The 27,910-nt window shown below is 49.9% G+C and overlaps 1 protein-coding gene across 1 annotated transcript in view; it reads right to left on the minus strand.

Annotated features, from left to right (window-relative positions):
- Positions 1 to 14,847, minus strand: part of LOC129468960 (putative ciliary rootlet coiled-coil protein-like 1 protein) — a 65,908-nt gene extending 51,061 nt beyond the window's left edge. Inside the window, 1 exon segment of the mRNA XM_063627762.1 lies at positions 14,693 to 14,847. Coding sequence (XP_063483832.1) covers positions 14,693 to 14,700 — 8 coding nt within the window. The 5' untranslated portion in view covers positions 14,701 to 14,847.
- Positions 14,848 to 27,910: the final 13,063 nt, after the last annotated feature.

Consider the following 27,910-nt stretch of genomic DNA (forward strand, 5'->3'; position numbering starts at 1 on the left):
ACGTATACTTGCGGAGGAAAAAAGTAGAAAGTCATGACACACAATGGTAAAAACACTTACCTCTGTGTGGTAGAATTACAGGTGATTTTTGCGTTTTTCTCTTACACTTTTGCATATGTTTCTAGGTTTCTCCCATGAACATGTTTTACTTCTATGATCAGAACTAATATCTGTGCGTGTGTGTGTGTGTGTGTATTATACTATTTCAATTGTCCATTTAGAAAATTACTACATTAAGAGTCAGAGACGTTGGGCTGCCCTCCCCCAATAATTTATCGTGACTTTGCACAAGCTTCTTAACCACCTGAGCCTCAGTTTCTCCACTGGAAATATGAAAATATCACCCCTGTCACCCCATCCCCAGAAGGCTCCGAACCTCCCCTGTCTGGCTGCCACAAGTCTTTCCCCCTTCTCCTCAGCCAAGCTTCTGAGCAGTCACAGGACATCTGCCTCTGTCTCCACTTCCCCATCCCATTAATTAATCCCTCATCTAGCCGCAGCTTGGGTTTTGTTCCCTCTTCTGCAAAGCAGATTCTACAGAGGTGGCCTCTTCAATGCCGAAGCCCATGGCCTCTGTGCTGCCTTTTCCTCCACCTCTACCTCCTCACCTGGCTGTTTACCCAGACGGGGCTCTCTTGACTGCCCCCTCCTTGAAGCACATTCTTCCCTCACCTTCTCTGACCACAGCTTGCCTTGGTTTCCTCAGCCCCTGTGGCTGCTGCTTCTCCCAAGGGTCTGGCTCAAAAGGGGTTCCCTGGGTTGCGGGGCCCCTTTCCTCTCTCTTAGCCTGGTGCATGACCTCACCCAAACCAGTAACTTCCAGCGCCATGAGCAATGAGTGACCTGCGCTTCCCAAATCTCTCCTGGGCCCCACCCCGCTACCCTCAGGCTGTCAGCAGCTGAGCCCCATCTCTCCGCAGTCTCCTCCCTGTCCCACCAATCCTCCTCTGAAAATGGTTTTTCAGGTGCTGGTCACCCAGCGACAAACTCAAGGCCACTCAGTGGAGGGGGTTCTGCCCACCTTCCTGCAGCCCAGCTGAGGATTCCAGCCAGTTAACCCAGGGAACAGCGTCAGGGACCTCAGCATGGCATCTCATCCACATGATTCTCGTGGACTCCCCACTGGTGTCCCTGTCCTCTCTCTGTCCCTCCGGGCTGGCCTTAAATACAGGCCTCACCACCAGGAGCATCACAGCTATTACTGAGCACTGACCAGTGTCAGGCATTGAGGGCTTTGCCTGTATTCTCCTTTATTCCTCAAGACAACCATGGGAGGGAAATACTATCATTATCTCCATTTCTTTTTTTTTTTTCTTAATAGAGACAAGGCCTCACTACATTGTCCAGGCTGTCTCAAACTCCTGGACTCAAGCTATTGTCCTGTCTCGGCCTCCCGAAGTGCTGGGATTATAGATGCAAGCCACCATGCATGGCCTATTACCTCCATTCCAATGATGAGAAAAGTGAGGTATGGAGGGTTTAAGTAACCTGCTCAGGGATGTGTGGTTATACAGTTACCAAAGTCTTAGAGCTGGGATTGGAATACAAGATAATCTGATTCGACTGCACATCATGTGCCCTAAACCACTCAGCTACATGGCAATTTTACCTTTTACCAGAATCACCTATAGGATAAAGTCCACATGCTTCCACCTGGCCTGAGGGGACCCTCATGTATAGCTCAGACACACCATTTCAGTCCTAGGACCCAGTGTGTCCAATTGTCCCACTCTCCATTCTGACTGCACTCCTCAGCTGCCCACTTCCACACCTTAACCCATGTCTTCTTGCCACCCAGAGTCTCAACCCCACCTCCATATGTCGAAATGCTCCCATCCTCCAAGGCCTTCTCAAATTCCTCTTCCTCTACCCAGGGTAGGTCATGCAGCATGATGAGGGACAGGCCTGTGGCGATGGGGAGACAGCGGACCTGATAACATGGTCCTTGCCCTTCCAGAAGGTGATCGAGGGATCCAGATCCCTCACTCTGGGCCTGTGCCCTCATCTGTAAGACGGAGGGGGTGGGACGAGATAACCTTTAGAAGCCCTTCTTGCTCTAACAGTCTGAGACCCTACTGCTTTCACCATCCCCCAAAATAGACGTGAAGTTGCCTTTTTAAAATCCCTTTAACATTCACAGAATGGAGAGAATGTTGGGGCTGGGAAGGACTTCAGAGGAAACTAATCTCACCCCCTCACTTTTCCCCCAGGCCTGGCAAACCATCTGGGGAGTGGTGGGAGGGAGGCCATGCTCTCTGCTCCACCAAGAACCCATCTCAGCAGGTCCCCAGCCCTGCAGAGAACGGGTGGGAGCAGCCTGGAAGGGCAAAAGCTGCAGAGCCTGGCTCTGGGCCAGGCCTGGCCTGCCCAGCTCCAGGAGGCCTCAGTAGTTTTCCATAACCAGCAGGCCCACAGCCCAGGACATGTGCTCCCCTCTCCCTTGGCCCCCTACATTCCTCTGCACATTCAGGCAGCAAAATGGCATTCAGGGCTCTGTTGGGGGCGGAAACTCAGACACACACAAAGACTCATAGATACAGGTTCAGCCACAAACAGACCCAGAGAGATAACGCAGATCCTGGCAGGGTCAAGGTGCCCAGGCACGAACAGCACCCACAGATACAATACGCCCACCCCGCCAGAGCCACCACTATCCATTCTCAGAGGCACATGTGCATAAGCACATCACAGAGATATTCATTCTGTGCAGACACACTGGCACATGCATAGCGGGAGGTCACGTGTCCACTCAGCAGTCGCCCCCATGCCCCTGCCATCCTCCCTCCTCCCCTGAGGCCCCGCACTCCCTGTCTAGGTCAAATCTTGGTCAAGGAATGGAAAAAAGTCCCAAGCCGCCGAGTTGTAGGAGTCAGGACAGAAGCCAGACAGTCCCGGGAACCAGCCCAGCTCCCTTTCCCCTGAGAAGGCGCCATTTTTTAATTCCACAGAATTCACGGGACAATCCCCATCCTGTTCCCGGGAGGCCAGGGTACGGCTGGATCCTGGATGGTTCCCCAGTCCACCCTCATGGCCATGTCTCCAGCCTCTGGGGTTCCCGCTCCGTCCCCAGCTGCAGGGGGAGGGCAGAGGGGCCTCTGAAAAGTCATTTCCCAGATGCATTGCCCTCCAGTCCCCCCTCCAGCCACCTGGCGCCTCCACCCTCACCCCATCTCCCTCCTTCAGCCCCACATCTGTCCTCCAGGAGATTAACGGAACTCATTCCCTGGGTCCACCACACTGAACTAATCAGACAGAAGGCCTTGAGCAGGGGGACCCTGTGACAGGCCCATGGTAGGGCCTCCGGCTGGATGTCAGTGAGTACCTGGGGTCAGGGGTCTGCTGGGACTGCCTGGCCCCCATGTTTGGAGCAGGCAGTCCTGGGCTCCAGTCCCAGCCTCACTCCCTTCTTGTCTTAGGACATTGCGGGGGGGCAGCTTCAACTCTGCGCCTCACATTCCTTCATTTATAAACTGAGACTAATAATGCCACCTAACTCTCAACAACAAATACAGAGTTTATCATGGGGCCTCATTTAGAACTCTGGCTTTAACCAAGAAACAGGTTGTGCGACTTGGGCTAGTGATTGGACCTCTCCTAGCCTCGGCTTCTCTGTCCGGGAACGGTAACCTTTGCTACCCTGGATGTACCGAGTAGACGGCCTTCCGGGGGACCCCCGGCCAATGGGCTCCAATCCTCAGCGCCCACCTCGCCCTCAACCCGGCTTCCCGTTCCCTTGCCTGGCCCCAGCCGGCAGGGCTGTCAGCCGGAAGGGATTTGCAGCCCGAGAGGAATCAGCTGGGTCGGCACAGAGGCCGCCTTGTCCCGGTGGGGACCCGAGCCCGCGCAGTCACGTTGCTCTGCGGGCGGTCGTGGTGCCAGCGCCCAGCCAGCCCCCGCCGCCCCCGCCCGGCCCGGGTGCGCTTCAAGGGCCGGCGCCGGATTTCCTGGCCCCGCGCCCAGCGCCCCGCGGGCTGTTTGGGAGAGCCCGGTGAGGGGACTGCAGGGTCTCCGAGGGCGCACAGATTCCGTCCCAGCTCCCGCGGCGAGTGGAGGCGGCCGGGGCGCACACCCCGCCTTCCCGCTCCCACCCTAGCCCTGCAAACTGGATCCCCTCCCCTTTCCCCCAAAGGGAACAGGCCTGGCCTCCTGCCCCCTTCCCCAGTCGCAGTCATCCCGATCGATGGTCACACATATCGGCAGAAAAAGTCTTCGAACTTGGAAGACCTCTCAGGATGAGCCTCACCGAGGCTGGTTGGGGAGGAGGGAGGCCTGGGTGAGTCCATTCCCGGTTTGGGCTCCAGATCTGAGTCTATTGCAGGCATCTAATCGGGATGTTCTGGGTCTGGGTTGGAAGCAGATCCAAATGGACCCGGTTCGGGTGTTGGGATCTCCTCTTAGTGTTCAGGGTTTGGGTGCTGGGACCCTCTCTGGGGGCTCGCATTTGGATGTTATGTTCTTCACGGGAGTTTCTGGATGGCTGTAGGGATCCAGTACTGAGTTTGCAATGGAAACTCAGCCTGTGTAGATGCGTCTCGGCCAGGTGCTGGGACCTTTTCTCTGTGTTCTGAGCCCAGTTGTAAGTTCTCTCTGGGTCAGGTGGTTGGGGCTTTCTCTAGCGTGGGTGTTGGAGACCATCCGGCCTGGGGTTCAGTGTTGGGTTCTTCTCTGGGTGTCCAGAGTCTGGGCTTGGGACATGCTTTGTGGATCGGGCCCAGGTGTAAGCAGCCACTCCGGGTTTGTTTGGGACCCCTGGACAGGGATAGAGTGTCCAGCCCCAGACCCTCCCATTGGCCAGAAGGCAGACATCACTGTTAAGCCCCTGCTCTGCGTCACCAAGACCACTATGGGACCAGCAAAAAGCCGGAGAAGGAGGGACTTGGCAGCTCAGCTTGACACCCCTGTCTTTAGAACCCAGGAATTGGAGGCAGAACCTCAACTTGAGCTGGAGTCAGTCAGGACCTCACTCTGACCAGAGACACGTCCCTTCCCTTCTCTAGCCTCAGCTTCCTCACCAATAAAATGAAAAACTGGATTTTATATTCTCCAAGGCCCCTAGGGCACGCTCTCCCTAGTATATACAGACTCGTGCACACACATGTACGTTACTCATTCCAGCCTTCCCACTTTGCCCATACTGGTCTTCCTGCCTAGAACACCCTGTCTCTTTCTTCTCTCCCCAGTCTCTACCAGTCCCTCAAGCCTCTTCCCCTCCTTTTTCCAGGTCCATAGTTGGAGACCTCCTGCCCCGAGACCACGGGCAGCCACAGAGCCAACCTGACTCTTCCGGCTCTCTCCATCAGGCTGGAAGCTCTCTGAGGTCGAGACCCTGTCTGCTCCTGGCTCCCATGCTGAGACTTCATTCTAAAGGGGCCTGGGGTCCCAAGATCAGCTCAGCCACCATCCCAGACTTGCAGTTGACCCTTTAAGAAGAAGAATCTCTTTAGTCTCTAACACACCGGATGGCGGGTGGGCACTAATCGGATTTGGGAGCCTGTCTCCTGCCCACCCCAATCCTCCTTTCCAGGCCACTGCACCCATGTGACGGCCAGTCTGGAGCAGCAGGGAGGCCTCAGGACCACGTGGGTCCAGACAGGTAGTTGGGAGACTGTCTACCCAAGGCTATCTCTCCTGGGTGGCTGTGTTCCCAGCAGACAGAAGTCAGAAACTGCAGAAGGCAGGAGTGATCTAGAGCACTTCCCCTGTACTCTGGACCAACCAGTGGAGCATGTGCACATGAGTACCCACATGTGTGCATGTGAGGAACACACATATGCACACACACACACACACACATCTCAGAGAGGGAGCTGAGCCAGATTCTGGGCTAGGTGCTTTACAAACAATATTTCTTAGCCCTCAAAGCAGCCTTATAGGAATCATTAGCCCCATCGGCAGAGGAGGAGACTGAGGCTTAGAAAGGGGAAGGGGCTAATCTGAGACCATACAGCTGATCAATATGGAATCAGAATTCCAAGCCATGCCCCTTGCACAGTACCACTCTGCTGCTGTCACACACACACGCACAGGTGCACGCAGAGCCTTCACACACTTGTACACAACCCCTAAGCCAGTTGTTGCATATCGAAGCTGGAAGGGGACTTAAAAGATCATCTTGGCTGGGTGTGGTGGCTCACGCCTGTAATCTCAGTACTAAAAAGTACAAAATTAGCTGGGCATGGTGGCAGGCAGCTGTAATCCCAGCTACTCAGGAGGCTGAGGCAGGAGAATAGCTTGAACCCGGGAGGTGGAGGTTGCAGTGAGCCGAGATAGCACCACTGCACTCTGGCCTGGGCAATAAGAATGAGACTCCGTCTCAAAAAAAAAAAAAAAAAAACTCGTCTTGTGCTGTTCATTCTATTTTATGAAACAAGAAAAGGGAAGGGATTTGCTGAAGTTTTCAACAGTTATGAAACGGCAGAACCAAGATGACATTCACGTCTTTGTTGTCACATGGAGTCACATGTATACACATCCACAAACCACATAGTTTACTCATAGACTCTCACGCCCAAACCCGCGAACATACACATTAACATACACATACACCGCTGAGCATACGGACAGACATTCACCCTTCACACATACATACATACATACATGGACATAGAGTCACACACCATCCACATACACATGCACTCATTCTCACACAATCCTCATGCTCACAGATCTATTCACACACACAACGCATACCCATGTTCCGTCACTCCCACTCTCACATGTACCCACCCTCTTGATGCGGAAGAGATAAGCTGACCCTGATAGGGGCCCTGCACAGCTAAGGCTGGACCCTGGGGTGGGAGTACACACTGAGCCTTTAAGAGAGGGTGCCCTGGAACCACCGAAGCATTGCGTGGGTGTGCCTGCCGTTGCCATCTGTAGCCCTGGGGAGTATATTCTGCCAGCAGCTCCCCACAGGCCCAGGCAACTCGCCCTACATCACCTTGGCCAAGCCCAGCAGGTAGCCCCAGCAAGTGCCAAGTCATGGGCCAAGGGTGTCTGGGCCAGGCTGGCAGCAGGGCTGGCCCCGGCTTGTTCGCCAATATTTGTCTTCTGCCTGGAGCCCTTTTAGGGATGCTCCTCCCTCCATGGGCCAGACCCTGAGTCATGAGGCCTCTTCCTACACCCAAGTGAAGACGAGGATCGAGGCACCAGGATTTGGGGGCAGAGACCCAGAGCTGCTAACGGGGTTTACCAAGGTTGGTGAGCTAGCTAACTCAGGCTTCTGCAGGACACTTTGAGATGGGCCAGTGAAGCCAACTAAGTCTTTCTCGGTGACTGAAACACTATGTACATATCAAATACAACTAATCTCAAAACCTAGGCTATGAAGAAGGATAGCTGTCCACATCTTCTAATAGATGAGCACTGGGCAGGAAGCAGACAAGTTGGACCAGAGGTGAGGCCACTTAAGCAGTTTCTTGAGGGGCGAATAGGGGTTCACCAAAAAGCTTTTGAGGCAGAGAGAAAAATGTTTCAGAGAACAGCTTAAGTGTGAACTGAAGTAGAGGGTAGGGGGAAGGTATAGAAGATGAGGCCAGTTAGAGTCGAGCACTCAGCAAACGTTTACCAAGAGTCTGCTGTGTGCTAGATGATGGCATGTAAAATATAAGGACTGGGTCCCTCAAGGAGCTCAGGCTCAGGGGTCCTAAATTTAAGTGCTTTCAGGTACCAGAAAGGTAATATAGCTGAGTAAAAATGGAGGGCATAGGTTAATAGGGAGTAGTGGCGTTTGTTTCCAACAGGAGAGTCCATGCCCTGTCGAAAGCTCTTACATTCAGGAGTATTTGTCACCTATAATCCCAGTACTGTGGGAGGCCAAGGAAGGAGGATCACTTGAGCCCAGGAGTTCAAGACCAGCCTGAGCAACATAGCAAGACCTCATCTCTACTAAAAATATCAAATAAAAATTAGCTTGGTGTGGTGGCACGTGCTTGTGGTCTCAGCTACTCAGAAGGCTAAGGTGACAGGATCCCTTGAGTCCAGGCCTTTGAGCCTGCAATGAGCTATGATCTGATCACACCACTGTGCTCCAGCCTGGGCAATAGAGTGAGACCCTGCCTCACCACCACCACCAACAACAACAAAATCTGTCAATCTTGTGGCAACCAGAAAAAAAAAAGAGCCTGAATTGTGGACTAGGTTCAGCAATAGACCTTGAACTGCAGCCCCAGGTTCTGGACTCTGGAATCTAGACCCTAGAATCTGGAGAAGCCTTGCAGGTGGAGCTGAGGAGTCCGAGCCCAGTTCTGTAGGTGGCCTAAGACCCGTGGAAGGTTCTTGCCATGAATCGACAGTTGTCATGGGAACTTCCCAGAAAAAAATCTTTCACACTGTGACTGTTGGACACGACAGGACAGTGTGTGTGTTGCCCAAGATACTAAGGACAAGGACAAGGTTTTGATTTGCCCTATCACGGCTGTGTCCTGGCCAGGGCACGTCATTTTCACCCCTTCTCCTACCCCGGAGCAAAATTCCTCCTTTTTCTACCCACATCTTAGATAGAAAAACTGACTAAATTGGGTCCCCTCACATTTCTCTGTCTGACCTAAGGCCAGCACAAAAGGGCAACCCCCCTACATGCACACACACACACACACACACACACACACACACACACACACTTCCATCCAGGGGGAGAATGCAGAGTGCTCTGTCAGCCCTGTCCCTGGCCTTCCTCACAAAACACCTCTGGCTGTGGGCACTGGGGAAGCAGCCTCCATTCTGCAGAGGTGGGTGGCCTGGGAGGAAAGGAGTGGCCAGGCCATAGAGGCAGAGGCCATCAAATAAACAACCTTGCTGATGTTTATGTGTGTTGTTGGTCTTGGTCTAAAAGTGTGAAAATGTCGCTGGATGCCAACTGAGAATTTCTTGGTTCTAAGCCTGGTCCAAACTCAATTTTGCTGGGTGACCTTAGGCAATTCCCTGCCCCTTTCTGAATCTCGGTTTCCGCTCTGTAAGGCAAGCGGGTTGGGCTAGTTGGTCTAGAAGTGATTTTCTCTGTGTTCCATCTCATGGAAATGTCAGAACAGCTTTAGAGATGAAAATGCTGGACTTTGTGTCCTGGTTCCCCAGAAGTCTCATGGGACATCTGGGGACTAGGTTGGTGTCCAGGCAGGAGGCACAACACCAAGACTAGTTGGTGTCCTGGCATACCCAGGTTAGATGCAGTTCTGCCATTGCATGGGGCAGGAGGGGGTCATGGCCAGGCACCCAACACAGCCATCTTCCCTTCCCAACACACACACAGACCCCAGATGCTGGGCTCTGGAGTCCGGAAGCTGCACTGGGCAGAAATGGGCCCCCTTCCCACTCCCCAGCAGCTGCAGCCTCCCTTCTGTATTCTCATTAAATTATTCTACCCCACTGGTCCCAGGCTCAGGCTGCGTTTGATGTATGCCCATCTAGCATCTGAGGCCAAGAACAGGCCTCTCACACCAGGCCAGGCTGATGGGCTCTGACAGCTTCCATGGGGCCCCATGGTGGCAGGAAGACCAAGGCCCACACTCACACTCACAAAGACACATGCTCAGACGGGTGCACAACCACAGATTTTTTCATACACATGCACACTCGCCTAGTCTCACAAAGACACGTGTGTCCTACATTGTGGCACAGACATGTGCACTGCGGCACACTCACATGCATCCAAGCACACCCACACATCCAAGCACAGCCACACACTCACCCATACACCTCGCTTGTAGCATGTGCACCCTCATGCACACTTGTGGTCACTCACACTCACTCATCTCAATGGCACTCAGGCTCTGATTCAGGGCCTCCTATTGCCTTCTTCCTTGCCCCTCAACTGGCATTTAAGGTCTTCTGCAGCCTCACCTCTGACCTCCTTACCTTCCTCATCTTTTGGAGGTCATAGCATTGTGATTAGAAACCCAGGCAGCCTGATGCAGTTTTGGGGACCTCATTTATAAGCTACGTGACTGTAAGCAAGTTACTAACTTCCCTAGCCCTCTGTTTCCTTTCCTGTAGAATGGGAATGATAATAGTACACTCTGTCAATCGAGGAAAACAACGAGACAAGTCTCAATCATTTTAGGAGATTGATTTGCCAAAGTTAAGGACGCACCTGGGAGACAGCTTTATGCCTTTCTTCAAAGATGATTTTCAGGGCTCCCAATTTAAAGGGGAAAGGGTGGGATATTGAGAAGTACACAGTTTTCCTGTAAGTGAATCTGCATTTTTTTTAGGTAAGATGACATAAACAAAGGGGCAGAGGAAAAATGGGAGGAATCTGCATTTTACATAAGATAACACAGACACAATGGGGTAGGGGAACAATCAGATATGCATTTACGTCTGGTGGGCTGGGGTGACTGCCTTGTAAAGATAAGCTACCAATATGCATTGCCATTGTGAAGTTTTAACAGCTCACTAGGAATTTCCTTGTGGGCAAAATATGGGTAACTTTTCATATTGTAGCTGGGATTACAGGCGCCTGCAGCCACACCCAGCTAATTTTTGTACTTTTAGTATAGACAGGGTTATCACCATGTCGGCCAGGCTGGTCTCGAACTCCTGACTTCAGGTGATCTGCCCACCTTGGCCTCCCAAAGTGCTGGGATTACAGGCTTGAGCCACCGTGCCTGGCCAGCCATCTTAGGAACTAAAAGTGGGAGGCAGGTTTGCGTGATCCAGTTCCCAGCTTGACTTTTCCCTTCGACTAAATGCATCTGGGGTCCCAAAATTTAATTTCCTTTCACAATGCCTCGGGTTGTTGTGTTGCTTAAAAGAAATTCAGTACTTAATCACTTAGAACAGCACCTGGCACACTCAATAAATGCCAGCTGTTTTCTCTTGCCCTTTCTTTTCATACCATTTGCCTCAGCCACAACAAAATCATTCAATTTCCTAGACATGCTAAGCTGCTACATGCTTCCAACCCTTTTCATATACTGCTCCCTCTACTTGGAGCACCTCCTGCCATTTCCTCCTCCCTGCTATACACCTAGTGAGCTCTTATTCACCTTTTTTTTTTTGTTTTTTGAGACCGAGTCTCTCTCTGTCACCCAGGCTGGAGTGCAGTGGCGCCATCTCAGCTCACTGCAAGCTCTGCCTCCAGGGTTCACGCCTTTCTCCTGCCTCAGCCTCCTTAGTAGCTGGGACTACAGGCACCCGCCACCACGACCAGCTAATTTTTGTATTTTTAGTAGAGATGGGGTTTCACCTTGTTAGCCAGAATGGTCTCGATCTCCTGACCTTGTGATCAGCCTGCCTCGACCTCCCAAAGTGCTGGGATTACAGGTGTGAGCCACTGCGCCCAGCCCTTTTTTTTTTTTTTTTTTTTTTGAGACTGAGTTTTGCTCTTGTTGCCCAGGCTGGAGTGCAATGGCACAATCTTGGCTCACTGCAACCTCTGCCTCCTGGGTTCAAGTGATTCTCCTGCCTTCCCAGGTTCAAGCGATTCTCCTGCCTCAGCCTCCCGAGCAGCTGAGATTACAGGCATGTGCCACCACGCCCAGCTAATTTTTTTGTATTTTTAGTAGAGACAGGGTTTCTCCACGTTGGTAAGGCTGGTCTCGAACTCCTGACCTCAGGTGATCCACCTGCCTTGGCCTCCCAAAGTGCTGGGATTATAGGCATGAGCCACCGTGCCCGGCCTTATTCACCTTTTAAAGCTCTGCTGAAGTGGCTCTGCCCTTGGGAAGCCCTCCCCCGCCCCCCGCCCCCACCAGCAGAACTGATCACTGACTCCTTTGTGTCCCAACCCTGTCCTAAATTGTCTATTTCCCTAGCCTGTGAGCAACTCAAGGACATGGGCCTTGCAAAATTCATAGCTTGAATCTGGTACCCAGTGCCGGACATGGATCACCATGAGCATCAGTGGTATGTGGAGGAGTCAATTGTGCTACATCATGGTGAGGTATAAACAAGAAGCATTCGTGCAACTGATTGTTAACCAAATGCATATTTATAAAGACAAACACATTTTAAGGGCACATTTTAAAACATATTGGAGAGGATTCCTAGAGTGAGTAAAGGAGTAAGGAATGAGCATGAGAATAAGGGAAGAAAGAGAAAAATTACATTAGCACGGAGGAAGGAGTATGAGTTGCTCAACTCCGTGCATCTGAAGTCCAAACAAGCAGAAACAAAAGACCAAATCTGTAGAAGTGTACCATTTTAATCTCTTTTACAGTTGAGGCAATCAACTAGTTAGACAGTCGTTCTTTTGTGTAGATGTTGGTTTTACAGTCCCTACATAGCATCATTGCTGATAGTTTTCCTTAATGCAGAGAAAGTTGAATTTTCATTTGATGTGCCATCCCCGCCCCTCTGTTGCATGCACAGAATCATGTAATGAAGCCCTGATTAGAGCCTGAGCCATGTTCTCCCTAAGAGTGGGAACTTACAGGCTTCTCCAGGGCAGACCCCATGACTTCCATGTCCCATAGACGAATGAATGAATGAATGAGTAGTGAACAAGGAAGGGAAAGAAAAGAGAAAGAAAGGGAGCTAGGATGAAGAAATGGAAAAAAAAAAGATTCCACGGAAATTTCAGGATAGGAGGATGCTCCCAGAACCTTCTCTTTCTTTCTTGATCCCTACCCAGGGCATGAGTACTGAGCAGGGCAAGGGGTGGGGTACAAGAGGCTACAAACTGAACAGCTGATCTGCTCAAATCTTCCCACTCACGAGGAGTTATTTCTCTTGTGGAAAGGCAGTGATCACAAGATAAACTCTTAAGGATCCAAACGCCAAAAGGACACTCAAACCCCCCATTTCCGCTCCAGGAAGGATGCTGAAGCTGACCCCTGTGCTAACGACAACAAGGATAGTAATAACTGATGTGCTACTTTGTACAGGATGCTTTCATCCATTTACTCCATTTTAATTCTCATATCAAGTATGAATGTTAAGAAATTATCGTCATTTTACTGGTGAGACTACTGAGTCTCAGAGAGCTTAAGAGTCTTGCTTAAAGTTATTCAACACTCAGTAGTAGCAATCATAGCAAACACTTTTTGAATACCCACTCCATGCCAGACCTTATTCAAGCACTCTGTAGGCTTAACTCATCTATCCCCACAACAGCCTCTGAGTAGCAGTCATTGTCCCTAACTCACAAATGAAGAACCAAGATACAGACAGTCACACAGCTAACACATGGGACACCTGGCGAAGGAGGTTAGACAGTCTGACTCCAGTTTACTCTCTCCACCCCCAGGCTATGCTTTTGCGAAGCAGAACTGGGCAGGGTAGACCTTTTGTGAAGCAGAACTGGGCAGCCACATGGATTGGGTTTGGGTGGGGGTAGGGTAGCTAGATCCCTTGATATTTGAGGAGCTGGCTCCCTGCCAGCCAAATGGCAGCCCATTGAGAATGAGATCGAGGACATACAGAGTCAGTTACTGGTCCTGCTGGGGCCCCATAGTCTGCCTGCCCTCTCCTCCAAAGGGCCCCTAAGCCTGGGGAGATGGGAGAGGCTGCCTCTCCCCCTTTCCCAGCCAGAGCTGTATGAGCTAATCCCGGGAGAAGACACATTAGTCGAAAAGAATCAGTTCCTGCCTGCTCTGCTGAGTCAGCAGGAAGTACAGCCCTGGCTCTGCCAGCTACGTGAGCCCCTGCACGCCGGCCACCACTGCCTCCCTGCCGCCCTAGCCCCAGCCCCAGCGTGGCCCCTGCCATCCATCAGCATACCCTCACGTGCCTCATTCCTGCTGACCTGCCCCTAAAGCACCCTCCAGCTCAGCAATCCTGAGCCTCCCTCTCTGTCCACTTTCCCAGCAACAGACCTGTTTTTCAGCACCATCCCCACAGACCCCCAGAAAACAGCCATCTCTGCCTGCACAGAGAATTAATCCTCACCAGGATTGCAGCAGGCGGAAAGAAGGGCTCTGGGGGAATGTGGTGAGCCATTTTCCCCATGTCCAGCATGCTGTCAGCTCCAAAGACAGCTTGCAGTCGACTCATGGTATCTAAGGGTATCATTGCCAGAACCTGTACCACTCTCCGTGTAATCCCCACCTTCTTGGTCATCATCTCTGCGTCTACCACTGCTACCACCACCAACTTCCCACCACCCTCCCTACTACTACCATTATTGCTGGGACCACCACCTCTGGTGCCACTACCATCAGCCATGACAGCAAGACTACCATCAAGTTCACCACTCACACTAGCACCCATGCCACTAGCACTTCCATCAATGTCACCTACTGAGACAGGCAGGTGTCACCAATACCATTAAAAACATTACCGTAACTAACACAAACACCAATACCACCATTATCACCAACACAAAGCATCATTAAAATCATTTTGACCAACAACACCTCCTTATACCAACCCCACTATCAACACCATTGAACATAATTGTCATTTTACCATCAAAACTATAACCATTCCTTGCAACAACAACACCATCACCCTACCTTTGCCACTGTCACCCATATCAACATCATTATGCCCCCACCATCACCATTACCACTACCATAAGCAAGACACCACCATCACTGTCACACTACCCACCACCACCATCCTTACCATAACTGCAGTCAACATCACCACTAAACATCACCATCAGTATCACTACCACCATAGTTATAACCAATACCAGTGTCACCATAACCACAACCAACATCACCATCACTATAACCACGATATAGTTGTCACCAGTACCCCCACCGCCATGAACACACCATCAGTCCCAACACGGTCACCATGACTGTACCTGTCCATTAGAATGAGAAACCGTTGCTGTTTATCTGTACCCGTTTCTATGCCAGGCCGAATGTCACAACAACAGTGAGAGAAAAAAGGAAAGTTCTAACTTACTGTTCTGATCATACAATGACATGCACGCTTGTTTTCCCTTAATATCCCCCTTTGAACAGACATGATTGTTTCGCTAAATTGATTCATTTAGTGATTCATAGAGGAACAGCCATGCATGCCTGAAAAACACGGGAGTGGTCACGGGACTCATCCCCTACTGCCTGTGACATCAATAAGCCCAGCTCCCAACACACCCTTCTCCCTCCCACCTCCCTCCAGACATTCCAGGCCACTGCAGATTTGTCTGACCCTCCAATGTAGATTTTCTTCCCTTTGCTCTCTTAATTTTAAACTTCCTGTAGGGCAGAACAGCATGTGGAAAGAACCCGTGCTTCTTCCGAGATGTGTTGCATGCTGTTTTATGACAGGGAATTGAACTGTTTCCCAGAGAACTCTGCAAACAAGTGTTTAGAACACGCCTTTGAAGGATGTTTCTTATCATCGTGTCTATGACTTATTGTGAGGGGATTACATGTACATGTTTAAAAGCTGAGAGTCAGAGCCATGCATTCTAGACTTGGTCCTACAACTAACTGTATGCGTGGCCTTGAAAATCTCGCTTATTTTTCCCCCACCCCAGTTTCCCCACCTAGAAAAGTATGACCTTCTGACTCTGGTGCTCTAAAGATTTCTTTGAGCTGAGACACTCCTAGGATAGGTCTGAGTTCTTTTTCCAGAAGGTCCTTTTGAATGGTAAAACAGAATGTCAAGTCTGATTGGTTCCCCCATCCCATCAGCCTTGGTTCCCCTGGTCAGCATGTCCTGGGATCTCTAAGGACATCTCCATTAGCCCTGAGATGCTCCTGCCTGGGCAGGGTGGGGCCCAAAGGGTTAAGCCAGTCAGAGCTCTGCGTGAGCAAGTGTCTCAGATGAAAGGTTGGTCCGAGAGAGAACGCCATGTGGCTGTTGTGGTTGGCAGGTCTGGGGCAGTGGGACCAGGCTAGGTCCCGAAGGAAACCACCTCCTGGTCTCACCAGAACAAAGTGGTGTTTTGCAAAAACGCCATTGTTCTTGGGCAAGTCTTTCCCATCTCAACATAAACCAGGAAGCAGTGCTTCCTTTCCTTGGGCGAGACCCCAAGGTCCCCCCACCGTTGGGAGTGGGGGGAGAAGAACAGACTTTTTCCTGACTTGAATGATCTGCTGCAAAGCTCAGCTGAAGAGCAGCAGCCCCTACCTGGCTATATCCAAGGGGGTATGTGTGTCTTCCCTACACAGGGAGAAAGAAACAGAGGGGGGTCGCCGAGTCCTGTTTCCTGTCTCCAAACAGGACTCTGTACCTAAGCCAGACTGTGAGCGAGATGTCCCTGCCCATCCATCTCCCCTCGCCACTGTGCCACTCAGGCTTTCTCTGTTCCCCAAGCATGGCGGTTGTGTTCCTGCCTGTAGCCTGTGTGTGGCTGCTCCCTCTGCCTGGAACTCTCTTCTGCCCTTCACATGTGGGCTCCTTCTCATCATCGTGGTCTCTCTCCTAACCCCAGTGAAGTACTAACTATTTAATTCCTTGTTCAGTGTCTGTCCTTCCTGACATTCTGTGAGCTCCCCAAGAGCAAGGGCCAGGACCTGGGTCAGCGCTGCTCGTTGCTGCCTTTCCAGCACCTGGCACAGGATGGCCTCCCGTGCGTGTGACTGTACCTGTGTGTGCTCCCCACCCCACTCCCAACCCCACTCCCCCTAAAGAAAACAGATCCAGGCTGGGAGGGGTGGCTCACACTTGTAATCCCAGCACTTTGGGAGGCCGAGGCGGGTGGATCACCTGAGGTCAGGAGTTCGAGACTAGCCTGGCCAACATGGTGAAACCCCGTCTCTACTAAAAATACAAAAATTAGTCAGGCGTGATGGTAATCTAAGAGACTGTAATCCTAGAGACTCGGGAGGCTGAAGCAGGAGAATTTCTTGAACCCAGGAGGCGGAGGTTGCAGTGAGCCGAGATTCTGCCACTGCACTTCAACCTGGCCGACAGAGCGAGACTCAGTCTCAAAAAAAAAAAAAAAAAAGGAAAGAAATCAGATTCAGCCTCAAAGGCAAGGAAGCCATTTCCCTTGTCAACCCCAGAAGACCAGAGCAGTCTCAGACCCTCAGAGCATCCCATCCAACCACTCCATTTTCCTGAAGGGGAAACTGAGGCGTAGAACCTGGAAGGTTCTGGTCCAAGCCCCATGGGTGGTCAATGGAAAAGCCGAGCTCGACTCTGGGACTCCTGGTGCCAGTGCTGCTGGACAAGGCCTGTCACCTAGTTTCCAAGCGTAGGCACAGCCTTGCTCTAAATCTCTCACCTCTTCAGATACAAGACCCGGCACATTCAGGCTCGCACCACTTACAAAATTCCAGCATTCACCCAACCCACTTCCCAGAGAACTGACTCACTGTAGACCCAAGGAGAGAAATTCCTCCCATGGCTTTGCCTAGCTGAGGAGATCAGACTCCCTTCTCACCACCATCTCAGTGCTTCCCATCGATCACTTTTTCCTACCCCTTAGATACTAAGACGGGCAACCTTTTGGGCCAAGGAAGCCAGAGGTACAGCTTTCTATCCCTTTAAGCTCCTTTTTTTTTTTCCTTTCATATAGTCAGCATGTCTACCTTTGTTTCTACAACTTTTGCTTAAGTCAGGAAGGCTCATTCGCTCAAATATTTGTGGATGAATAAATGGAGAAGGGCCGGGAGTGGTGGCTCACACCTATAATCCCAGCACTTTGGGAGGCCAAGGCAGGTGGATTACCTGAGGTCGGGAGTTCGAGACCAGCCTGACCAACATGGAGAATCCCCATCTCTACTAAAAATACAAAATTAGCTGGCGTGGTGGCACATGCCTGTAATCCCAGCTACTCAGGAGGCTGAGGCAGGAGAATCGCTTGAACCTGGGAGGTGGAGGTTGCGGTGAGCCGAGATTGTGCAATTGTACTCCAGCCTGGACAACAAGAGTGAAACTCTGTCTCAAAAAATAAATAAATAAATAAATAAATAAATAAATAAATAAATGGAGAAGGGGTGGTGATACCTCCTCATGGGGGCTGCTGGGAGGATTACACGAGGCAGCACCCCTAGTGCAAGTAGATGCTGGATCACTGCCAGATCCCTTTGAAAAGTGTAAAGTGCTCTGCAAATATGAGATACCGTTACATTCCAAGCAACGGGTGTTTACAGATTACTCCATTTACAAACGGGTTTTTAGGGATTCTGTGGAGAGAAGGTGAAGCCCCTTTTAAGAATTGTTTCCTGGTCAGGCGTGGTGGCTCACACCTGTAATCCCCGCGCTTTGGGAGGCTGAGGTGGGTGGATCACAAGGCCAGGAGATCAAGACCAGCCTGGCCAATATGGTGAAACCCCATCTCTACTAAAAATACAAAAATTAGCCTGGTGTGGTGAAAGGCACCTGTAGTCCCAGCTACTCAGGAGGCTGAGGCAGGAGAATTGCTGGAACCCAGGAGACGGAGGCTGCGGTGAGCTGAGATCACGCCACTGCACTCCAGCCTGGGTGACAGAACAGGACTGTCTCAAAAAAAAAAAAAAAGAAGAAGAAGAAGAATGGTTTCCTGAGGTTGGCTGTAGCTGCAGAGGGCTAGCCTGGGAATGGTAACCCTTTACGTTTTTGTTTTTGGTTTTTTGAGATGGAGTTTCACTCCGTTGCCCAGACTAGAATGCAGTGGTGCGTCCTCAACTCACCACAACTTCTGCCTCCCAGATTCAAGCAATTCTCCTGCCTCAGCTTCCCGAGTAGCTGGGACTACAGGTGCCCACAACCACACCTGACTAATTTTTTGTATCTTTAGTAGAGACAGGGTTTTACCATGTTGGCCAGGCTAGTCTCGAACTCCTGGCCTCAGATGATCCACCCACCTTGGCCTCCCGAAGTTCTGGGATTATACTTTGTCTATTCTTTACAAAATAATTTATACTCCCAGGTAGCGCATTAAGCAAGCAAAGGAAGTAGAGATGAAGAGATAATCGAGCAGAATTGACACTAACACTGCCTCCATTCCTGAAAAGAGAGGTCATCAAACAGGGGTGCTCTCTGGGTTTTTTCATTGCTCCTTGGTTTTTCTCTTATCCTAGGTTGACGTGAGGGTGGGGATGGGGTACATAAAGGTGGATTTTGTGCTTTCAGACAAAGATAAGATAAGGAACAGATAAAATTCCAGGCAAAGAAACTAAGATAAGCAGCTCTTCAAGGGACTTAAACTGCCCAGGAGTGGGAAGGGGGGACAGGAGAAGAGGCCTCTAACTCCCAGCTTCTCAGAAAACCCCAAACAATGTACACAAAGCCCAGAGAATTTATAACCCGGGAAAGGGAGAGCAGATGTATGCTGCTTGCTAAATCCAACCCTGGGGCAAGACAGGAGGAATGGCAGGGTGAATAACCCTCAAATTCCCATAAAGATACAACTTAACCTGAGCAACCTGGGCCCCAGCTATGTGTTTGTAATCACAAACTCAAGTCTGCAAGTTCTTTCAAATAAAATTAAAACTGGTAGTGCATCCCTTTATGCTGTGCTGATGGGAAATTCCAGTTCTGTTATTATTGGAAGGGCCCTCCCTGCTTTGAGAATGCAAGAGTCTGGAAGCCTTCTGTGGCGCCCAGAAAACATGGAACCAGCCCTTTTAGCTTCTTGCTCCTCAAAGTGTGGTCTTTGGAGCAGCAACATCAGAGTCCCTCAGAGCTTGTTAGAAATGCATAATTTTAGGACCCCACCCCAGGCCTACTGAATCAGACTGCATTTTGTCAAGATTCTCAGGTATTCCTGAATACATTAATGTTAGAGAAACACTGTAGACCTCAATCCATAATGGTCCCCTCTAAACCCCAAATACCGCAGTAGGTTGACATCTCTGCAGCTTTGGAGGATCAAAGGCACCTGGGTGCCTGGAATCCAGGCTCCTTAATGGGGAGCACATAACCACTAGCCTCTGAGATCCTGCTAGTTCTTCCCAGGACCTACTCACCCAATTCCATCTCATTCCTCCTTTTCTTTCTCCCAGCCCAATCCCCTCAAAAAACTCAGGCTTTCAAACAACAAAGGCCTGCAAGACCAGTTGTCTACCAGGGACTTCTCATTTCAGCCGGCTTCAGCAATACCACCCCCAAGGCAAAGGAGCACAAAGGTACCGCCCAATACTTGGAATGAAGGACAAAAACCACCAACACAAAATAACATCTCAATCCATTTTCCTGCCACACTTATAATTATTTTAACTCTTGCTCTCAATTATATCTGGATTTAAGCGTGCAAAACAAAGGCTTATGCTATAATGTTAATGGACTTGTTTTTATAGGAAAAAAATTTGAGTCCCAGAATCCTAGAAATGATTGCTTCTGAGACTCACAGGGATTTAATTAGCTCCTAGTTTAGGGATTAAAAAATTTTTTAGCAGCAGTGGAATGTTTTCAGGGCTTTCTCCACACCAAAATAAACTGCAGGGAGAATCCTATTGTATAAAACAGGGATGGAGTTGCTTTGGTTGTAAGGTGAGGACACAGAACCCAACTACGTGGTCTCTTCTCCACCTCCATAGTGGCCCAGGTGGTGGCTGCAGCAGATCCGTGAGCTCGGTGGAGCACAGGGTGAAGGAACAACCTCAGCCGACCCTCCACCCAATTCTGAAAACCCCCTTTCTCCACCTCCAATCACATACTTCCAAGAGAGAAGTCCCCACAGGCAGCCGAACCCATCATCCATTGGCACCCAGGGCTGGAAAACACTTCCTCTACCATGACCCCCACGCGTCTTCCTGTCACTTCCATCAGAAAGTCCCATTTCTGCCCAGAGGCCTGCAAGGAACAGATTTATCCCTCTTTCCCATGATTTACAGAGCATATATTTCCCTGGAGTCTCTTTTCTAGGTGAAACAGGAATTTAAATCAATTATATATGTGACTAAGTGAGTGAAGAGATAATCATTGAATGAGTGGATGAGTGAGGGAAGAGGAAGGAAGAAAAGGAGCAATGGAATGGGACACGCTGGTCATTCTCTTCTGGACACTTTCTAGCTTGAAAATGGTTCTCTTCGCATGTGACATGTGGAAGAAAATTACAGCATTTGAAACTACACTACTCCAGCTATACCATAACCTGGTGATTTTCTTTTTTTTCTTTTTATTTTTTCAGACAGAGTCTTGCTCTGTCGCCCAGGCTGGAGTGCAGTGGCACGATCTCGGCTCACTGCAGCCTCCGCCTCCTGGGTTCAAAGGATTCTCCTGCCTCAGCCTCCTGAGTAGCTGGGATTACAGGCATGCACCACCATACCCAGCTAATTTTTGTGTTTTTAGTAGATACAGGGTTTCACCATGTTGGCCAGGCTGGTCTCGAACTCCTGACCTCAGGCGATCCTCCCACCTCGGCCTCCCAAAGTGCTGGGATTATAGACATGGGCCACCGCGCCCGGCCTAACCTGGAGATTTTTAAACTGTGGCCAATGACCCATGTATATAGTAAAATCAATTTAATGGCTCTCAACTAGCATTTTGCTTAATGAAAGAAAAGAATAGACCATGGTTCGTCAACCTGCGCTAAGGTTAGGGGTTGTTTGGAAAAATGTTTTTCAGTTATACATACACATGTATGTACATATATGTAGGAATGTGTGTACTGGGAGTTGACATAAAATATATTTCTTACTGTGGGTCACAGGTCAAAAAAAGGAAAGCCAATGCTCTCGCCCTATGAACTAGGCATCGTTATTATCCCCCTTTTCTGATAAAGAATATAAAGCACAGATAAATTAAGTAACTTGTCCCAAGATCACCCAACTAAAAAATGGTGGAGCTGAGCCTGGAACAGGGAGTGGCCTGGCTCCAGAACCTGAACCTTTAACCTCTCCATTCCATGGCATCCAGTAGAAATGGCCATGCCGTGCAGGCAGGTGGACAGTAGTGCAGGACCAATCCCAGGACTCGGGGAGGGACGTCAGCAATGTGTCCCTCTTATACAGTAGACAGACATTCCCGTGCTGTGTACCCAGCCTTCCTCACAGGGCGCCCCAAGAGCAGACCAATATGGGTTAGTGAAAGGACCACACTGCTTGATGCTCCGGGTCATTAGGGAGGCAGAGCCGCACCCAACAGAATCAATGCATTCCTTCTCTTCTGGGCAGAGGGGTGCAAACAGCCATGCAAAGGCTGAGCTGCCCTAAGATTTGGTCCATATTTCTCCGTTTACCCTCAAAGATATGTGTGAGAAACATTTCAAAAGCCTCATCCACAGCAAAATCGGCTGTGATGCTGGTGGTACCTGAGAAGGAAACCAGCCCCTCCTTAACCTGCAGACCTTCATGTCGTGCATTCTAAGAGACTCTCAATATTCTCTTCCCCCAGGCAAACTGCAACCTCTTTCAAGATCCTAAATGCTTTATTGGACAAATACTACCACCCCCTCTGAAATGGATGTTTTCAGTATCCATTGCCTCTGAATTCTTCATCTTCCTCATTTGAATGTCCCAAGGCCCCTCCTCCATTGCCACCCAAGAGGCAAATTGTGGCAGTATCCTTGAGTCAACCTGCTCGAAAGGGAAGCCTATAGCGTTGATATGTGATGGGCTGGGGTGAAGTGGATCTCAGACCCTGGCCGATGAGCTCTCTTCTTTCTTCCTCAGGGCAGTTCCAATAACAGCACAGTCTTATTTTTACATTCTGAGTCTGTGGTCCTTTTCCCACACATGCTCTGATTACCCTTCCTCCAAGAGTAATCTGGGGAGTTACTCATGCCTTGACCTAAGTGAACCCATCTTGGCTCCCAATAATCCCTGCTTAGGAAAGGAACTTCTGGAATTTTGCCTAGGATTGTCATAAGCTAGCTGCACCATATTTTCCCCATGCTTAAATTGAGATAGTATGTTTCTGGCTTTGTCTCCTGCCACCTCCCTTTTCCCCAGAAGAGCCTCTGGAGTGGCCCCATCTCTGCCTGATGCAGCCTTGAAAGGAGCAAAAGCAGCTGGGAGAAGCCAGGTCCCAGCCCAGGCAGGCCCACAGCTTCCCGTGAGCCAGACTTTTTCCACTTGTGTAGTTTGAAGAGCTTTCTCCTTGATAAAGAAGACACGGTCATTTGGGTTATGTTATATTGTCTGTAAGCATGAAGCCTGCCCCTTATTTTTTTTCCTCCCTTGGTCTGAATAGGGTTCAGAAAGTCTCTTCCATCTTTTTTAGGTCTCAGTGTTGCAGGGAGAAGGGACTCAGCCACACCCAGGAAGGGTTTATCCTTTTCACACTTCAACTCAAAACTGAGGGCTTAGGGGCAGGGTTCTGAGGAGCCAGGGCAAGAGCAGGGCCAGAGGACCGGGCCAAGGCCTGGTCTCTTGGGAAGAAAGCCAATGTGGAGCTATCAGGCATTACTGGGGGAGATGCATATCCCACCTGCATCAAGGGAAACCAGGTGAGCCTTGGAGTCACATAAACCTGGATGGGGAATTCTGGCAACCATTCCTCCTCTCAGGGCTGCCCGGAGGATTAAATGAGACCTGGCATGTAGTAAGGATTTAACAAATCACAGTTAATGTCATTATCATGACTTTTGCTATTATCCAAAGGGCTCTGGTAATCCCAAACTCTCCAGGGAGCCTTTAGGGCCTGCCCAAGACAACCCTGACTCCACGAGCAATTCCAGCTGCCTAATTCAGCACACAGACACTTCAGGCCAGGGCAGGCTGGAGTCACTGTGGTCCTGGCTTCCCAACTACCTAGTTATGAGTCAGGCTTCTCTGATGCCATCCACACAGCTCTGGGCAATGACTGCACCCAGCTGTGCTTGCATGGAGGCAGCGCACTTGGCTTGGAGGACCATGGGTTAGGGACCAATCCCAGCTCTACTTTCTGACTTCTGCTGAGCCTCAGTTTGCTCATCCATCAAATGGGCATAATAATAAGGCCTCCCTCATTGGGTTATCATGGAGGTTATTATGGGAAAGTACCTAGCTGAGGACCTGGTACAAAGTAGGGAACTCAAGAAAGTTTGTTAAATTTCAACTCGGGTGCCCAAATGCCTGAATAAGAGGAGACAGATATCCTGGAGAGGGAATGAGAGGCCAGGAGGATGGTGAGTGGTCTTGGAAATGGAGACTTTTCCTTAATAGCTCATTGGCAGTTCCTGCCTGAGAATCTGCCCCTGCAACATTCTGGCTGGGCATGTGGTATGGATGGGAAGAGGAAGAGAAAGAGACAGGAATCAGAGAGATGATAAAGATGAGGCCTCTTCAGGAAGTGCAGAGACTGAAGTTCCGTGACCAATCAGTAAAGGAGCTGAGATTTGAACCCAGCTGTGTCTGACCCTAAATCAGAGGTATTCAATGTTTTGGCTTCCCTGGGCCACATTGGAAGAAGAAGAATTGTCTTGGGCCACACATAAAATCCACTAACACTAACAATAGCTGATGAGCTAGAAAAAAAAAATCACAAAAAAATCTTATGTTTTCAGAAAGTTTATGAATTCGTGTTGGGCCACATTCAAAGCCATCCTAGGCTGCATGCTGCCCATGGGCCACAGAAAAGTTTGCCCTAAAGCCTGTGTCATTTCAACTTCCAGGGGTGTCCAGTGGTAAGAAGTGGCCTTCCAAAGGAGCTGGTGAATGACCCTCTCACTTCCCAGATCCATCAAACAGGACCCTGAAAGCCCAGGGTTACTTAGTGTGACCCCAGACCCCCAAAGTTGGTCATGTTGCTATCAGGATGTCCGCTAGTTGACTGTTTTGTTTGCCCATGTCGTGGGAAAACAGGAAACCACTGAAGCAAGGTTTTAGGAATCCCCACATCCTCCCCTACCACTTGCTGAGGGCTAATGATTCCAAACAGCTGCCTTGGTGCGGGTCAAGGTATTAGAGGCAATTGGATCTGGGTTCAAGTCCCAGCTCCACCACTTGGGAATTGCTCTGTGGTCTTGGGCAAATCACTTCACCTCTCTGAGCCTCTGGTTTTTCCTCAGTGAAGTATAGATCACTATGTCTCCTTCCCAGCATGATGAATGAGCTTTGTTTTTCTTTTTGTGACCCATGTTCACAGCAGAGAACTAGATACAGAGCAGCTGCTTAGGAAATGTATTGAGTGAACGAATGAATAACTCTGGCTACCATTTATTGAGTGCTTCCTGGGTGCCAGGCACTGTAGTAAGCACTTTGCATGTATCATTTCATCGAATTATCACAGTAACCCTTAGCAGTTTCAGACCATCTCATTTTACAGATAAAGAAACTGAGTCACAGGAGGTAAAGTCACTTACTCAAAACCACTACAGACAGAAAGTAGCAGAATGAGGATTCAAACCCAAGTCCCTGTAACTCCAGAGCTGGAGCTATGAGTGAAACTCACAGAACAAGAGGCTCCGTCTTTCTCCAGGGACCTCCACCTGGGCAAAAGGAGCCCCTAATGGGTTTGGGGGTCCAATCAGTGGCCTGGCAGAGCTGTCTATCCTGCTCAAGCCTACCATGGAGTGGCCTCAGGTGCCAGCCATTTTGCAGGCAGCATCTCATTTAACCCTCTCAACAACTGTGGGGAGGCATTATCCTTTCCATTTTCCAGTGAGGAAAGAGAGACTCAGAGAGCTGAAGGCCTTCGCTCAGGTTCACAAAACTGGGAAATAGCAGAGCTAGAATTTAAACTCTTTGTCTATGAGTCTTCTGGGAGACAAGAGCTGAGACAGAGCTGGGAGTATGAAAGGTTGATTGCAGTGACTCGTGAAAGACAAAGGGGAGGAGATGGGAGGAGAAGCCTTCAGAGCATGATGCGAGACTGACGAGGTCCTACCAAATCAGTGGGGAACTCTCCAGCAAGGACTGCCCACTAGAAGAGTTCCACACTCAGCAGAAATGGCCAGGTCTTCGCAGTACCTGAGTCCTTCTCGGTGGCCAGGAGCATCCCAGAGAGGTGACCTCAGCCTGCAGGCACTGCAGCTGGAGGCTGTCACCTTCCTGGGTCACTCACAGCTGAGTGGCAAGTTCTTCACTGAAGGGAGGTCCGGGTAGTGTGCCTCGTGGCTCCTGCAGTCCACTGGCACCACAGGATGTACTTCTCAGGCTCCCAGTGGACCTCTCTTCCCAAGGGGAAGAGACTTAGAAGAGGGAGGTCAGTGGGATAAACCCCAGCCCCCACCACTGCAGTCCATCTTGGGGCTTCACCTAGTGCTCATCACCACCTTGGCAGGTCGAATGATGTGACCCAAACCCTCATTCCTGGCAATCACGTCCTTGGGGTTGCTGTACTTGTCCATTCACAGTCACAGTGGGACAGGGGAGGACAAAGAGATCCCAAGTAGATCATCTTGGTTCCACACATAGCCCTCCCATTTTATTTGTTAGATTTTTATTGTGTGTCCACCCATTCTGCAAAAGCAGCCACCTCCTTCTGAAGCTCAGGGCCAATTACTCCAGGCAAGATGGTGACCCACTTTTCACCTTATAATTTCTGGACACAAGGAGTCTAAAGTGCTTTGGCAGTGGCCATAACTTGTAGTTCAATGAGGCCTTGCTGTGTTCTCTAGCAAGAATTCACCATTTCTGGGACCAGGACCTCTACCTTTGCAGAGCCCAGAGCTGCAGGGATGGAAAGTACAAGGTCCCTAACGGGTCACTGGAAATGAGAGTAAGTGGGACCGTGCCTGCTTCCATCCTTTGGTTCTCAGACCCGTGTATTTTTCTGATTCCATGAAACCATGATGAGATTTCTGATTCAGTGTGTATACTGCATCTGGAGCATGGTCCCCATCTTGCCACAAACCAAGCTCAAGTTTTTTCCTTCCCTTTCAAGTAGTAGTACATGATCCCCCATAGAGCCATAGGTATGAGTTGAGAGAGGGGCACAGATGCAACTATGATGGGTGGCATAGTGCCATGGATGCACTGGACAAAGGCATGATTCATGTCCTGAGCCAGATGGAGCAGGACAACACGAGATTTCATCACACTACTCAGAAAGGCACACAGTTTAAAACTTATTAATTGCTTATTTCTGGAATCTTTCACTTAGTATCTCCAGACTGCGGTGAACTGTGGGTAACTGAAACCTCAGAAAGCAAAACTGTGTGTAAAGGGGGACTACTGTATTATCTATCTTCCCCACACCAGGTTGCAATATTGTTTTTGATTTAATATCTTGGTGGGGAGTGGGGCAGGTGAAAAATAGACGGTAGAGGGGAAGGCGTGGTGGAGGTGCAGTTTCAGAGAGTTCCACTTGCCCTTCCCCACTATGATAGCTCTTGCCCCACAGGGCAAAGGCCCAATGTGGGGATTATTCCAACTGCCAACTATGTCAACCCAATTATTCATTCAGAGACTGAAAAAATGACTACTGCATTGTCTCATGTGCCCAGTGGGTCCACTGTGAGCTGGACTCTGGACAGGACTCCAATTATTAATACCTTCACACTTAGTTTTTGTTTTTTTAAATGCATTCAACTTTTCATTATGTCTCTGTAGAATCGATGCAACTTAACACCAGCTAACTTCATTGTCTTCCTATACACCACCCTGGTACTTTTCAAACACTTGACTCAGTGTGTGGACAGGGTGTTCCCTCTGTTGAAGCCTTCACCAAGTCATTACCAATGAAAGTTTTAGCAATTGAGCCACCACCTTATGCCAGGGACTACCCACACCCTACATGCCTTGGGGATGGAGTCTTCTCTGAGAGCTGGACAGCAGGTGATCCAGTAAATGAGCCCATCTGGCCTCCTGTGTCAGTTTTGATCCTTTAGAAAGGAGACACAGTCTGGAGTTAGGAGTGCAAAATATTTATTGAGAGATGCCTGTGAAAGATGAAGGGGAAGGAACAGGAAGAGGAGGGCGAGCCTTCAGACCATGATGCAGATCTGAGAAAGCCTCCATAGGCTGAGTGGGGTGCTCTAGAACCAAGACTGCCTGGTGGACGGGTCCCCATTGGGCAGAAATGACTAGACTCTGATCCCCCTGTTGTGCTCAGCCACTGATTGAGAGCTGCCTGGGGAGAGTGTAGCCACCTGAGAGTGCTGCATCTGGAGAGAGTTTGCTAACTGCACTCCTTGTAGCTTGCTATGGGTCAAATTTTGTCTCCTCCAAAAAGATATGTAGAAGTCCTAACCCCCATTACCTCTTGAATGTGACTTTATTTGGAGATAGTGTCATCATAGATGTAACTAGTTAAAATGAAGTTATAATGGAAT

This window comes from Symphalangus syndactylus, chromosome 12 (assembly GCF_028878055.3).
Source record: "Symphalangus syndactylus isolate Jambi chromosome 12, NHGRI_mSymSyn1-v2.1_pri, whole genome shotgun sequence".
NCBI lineage: Eukaryota > Metazoa > Chordata > Mammalia > Primates > Hylobatidae > Symphalangus > Symphalangus syndactylus.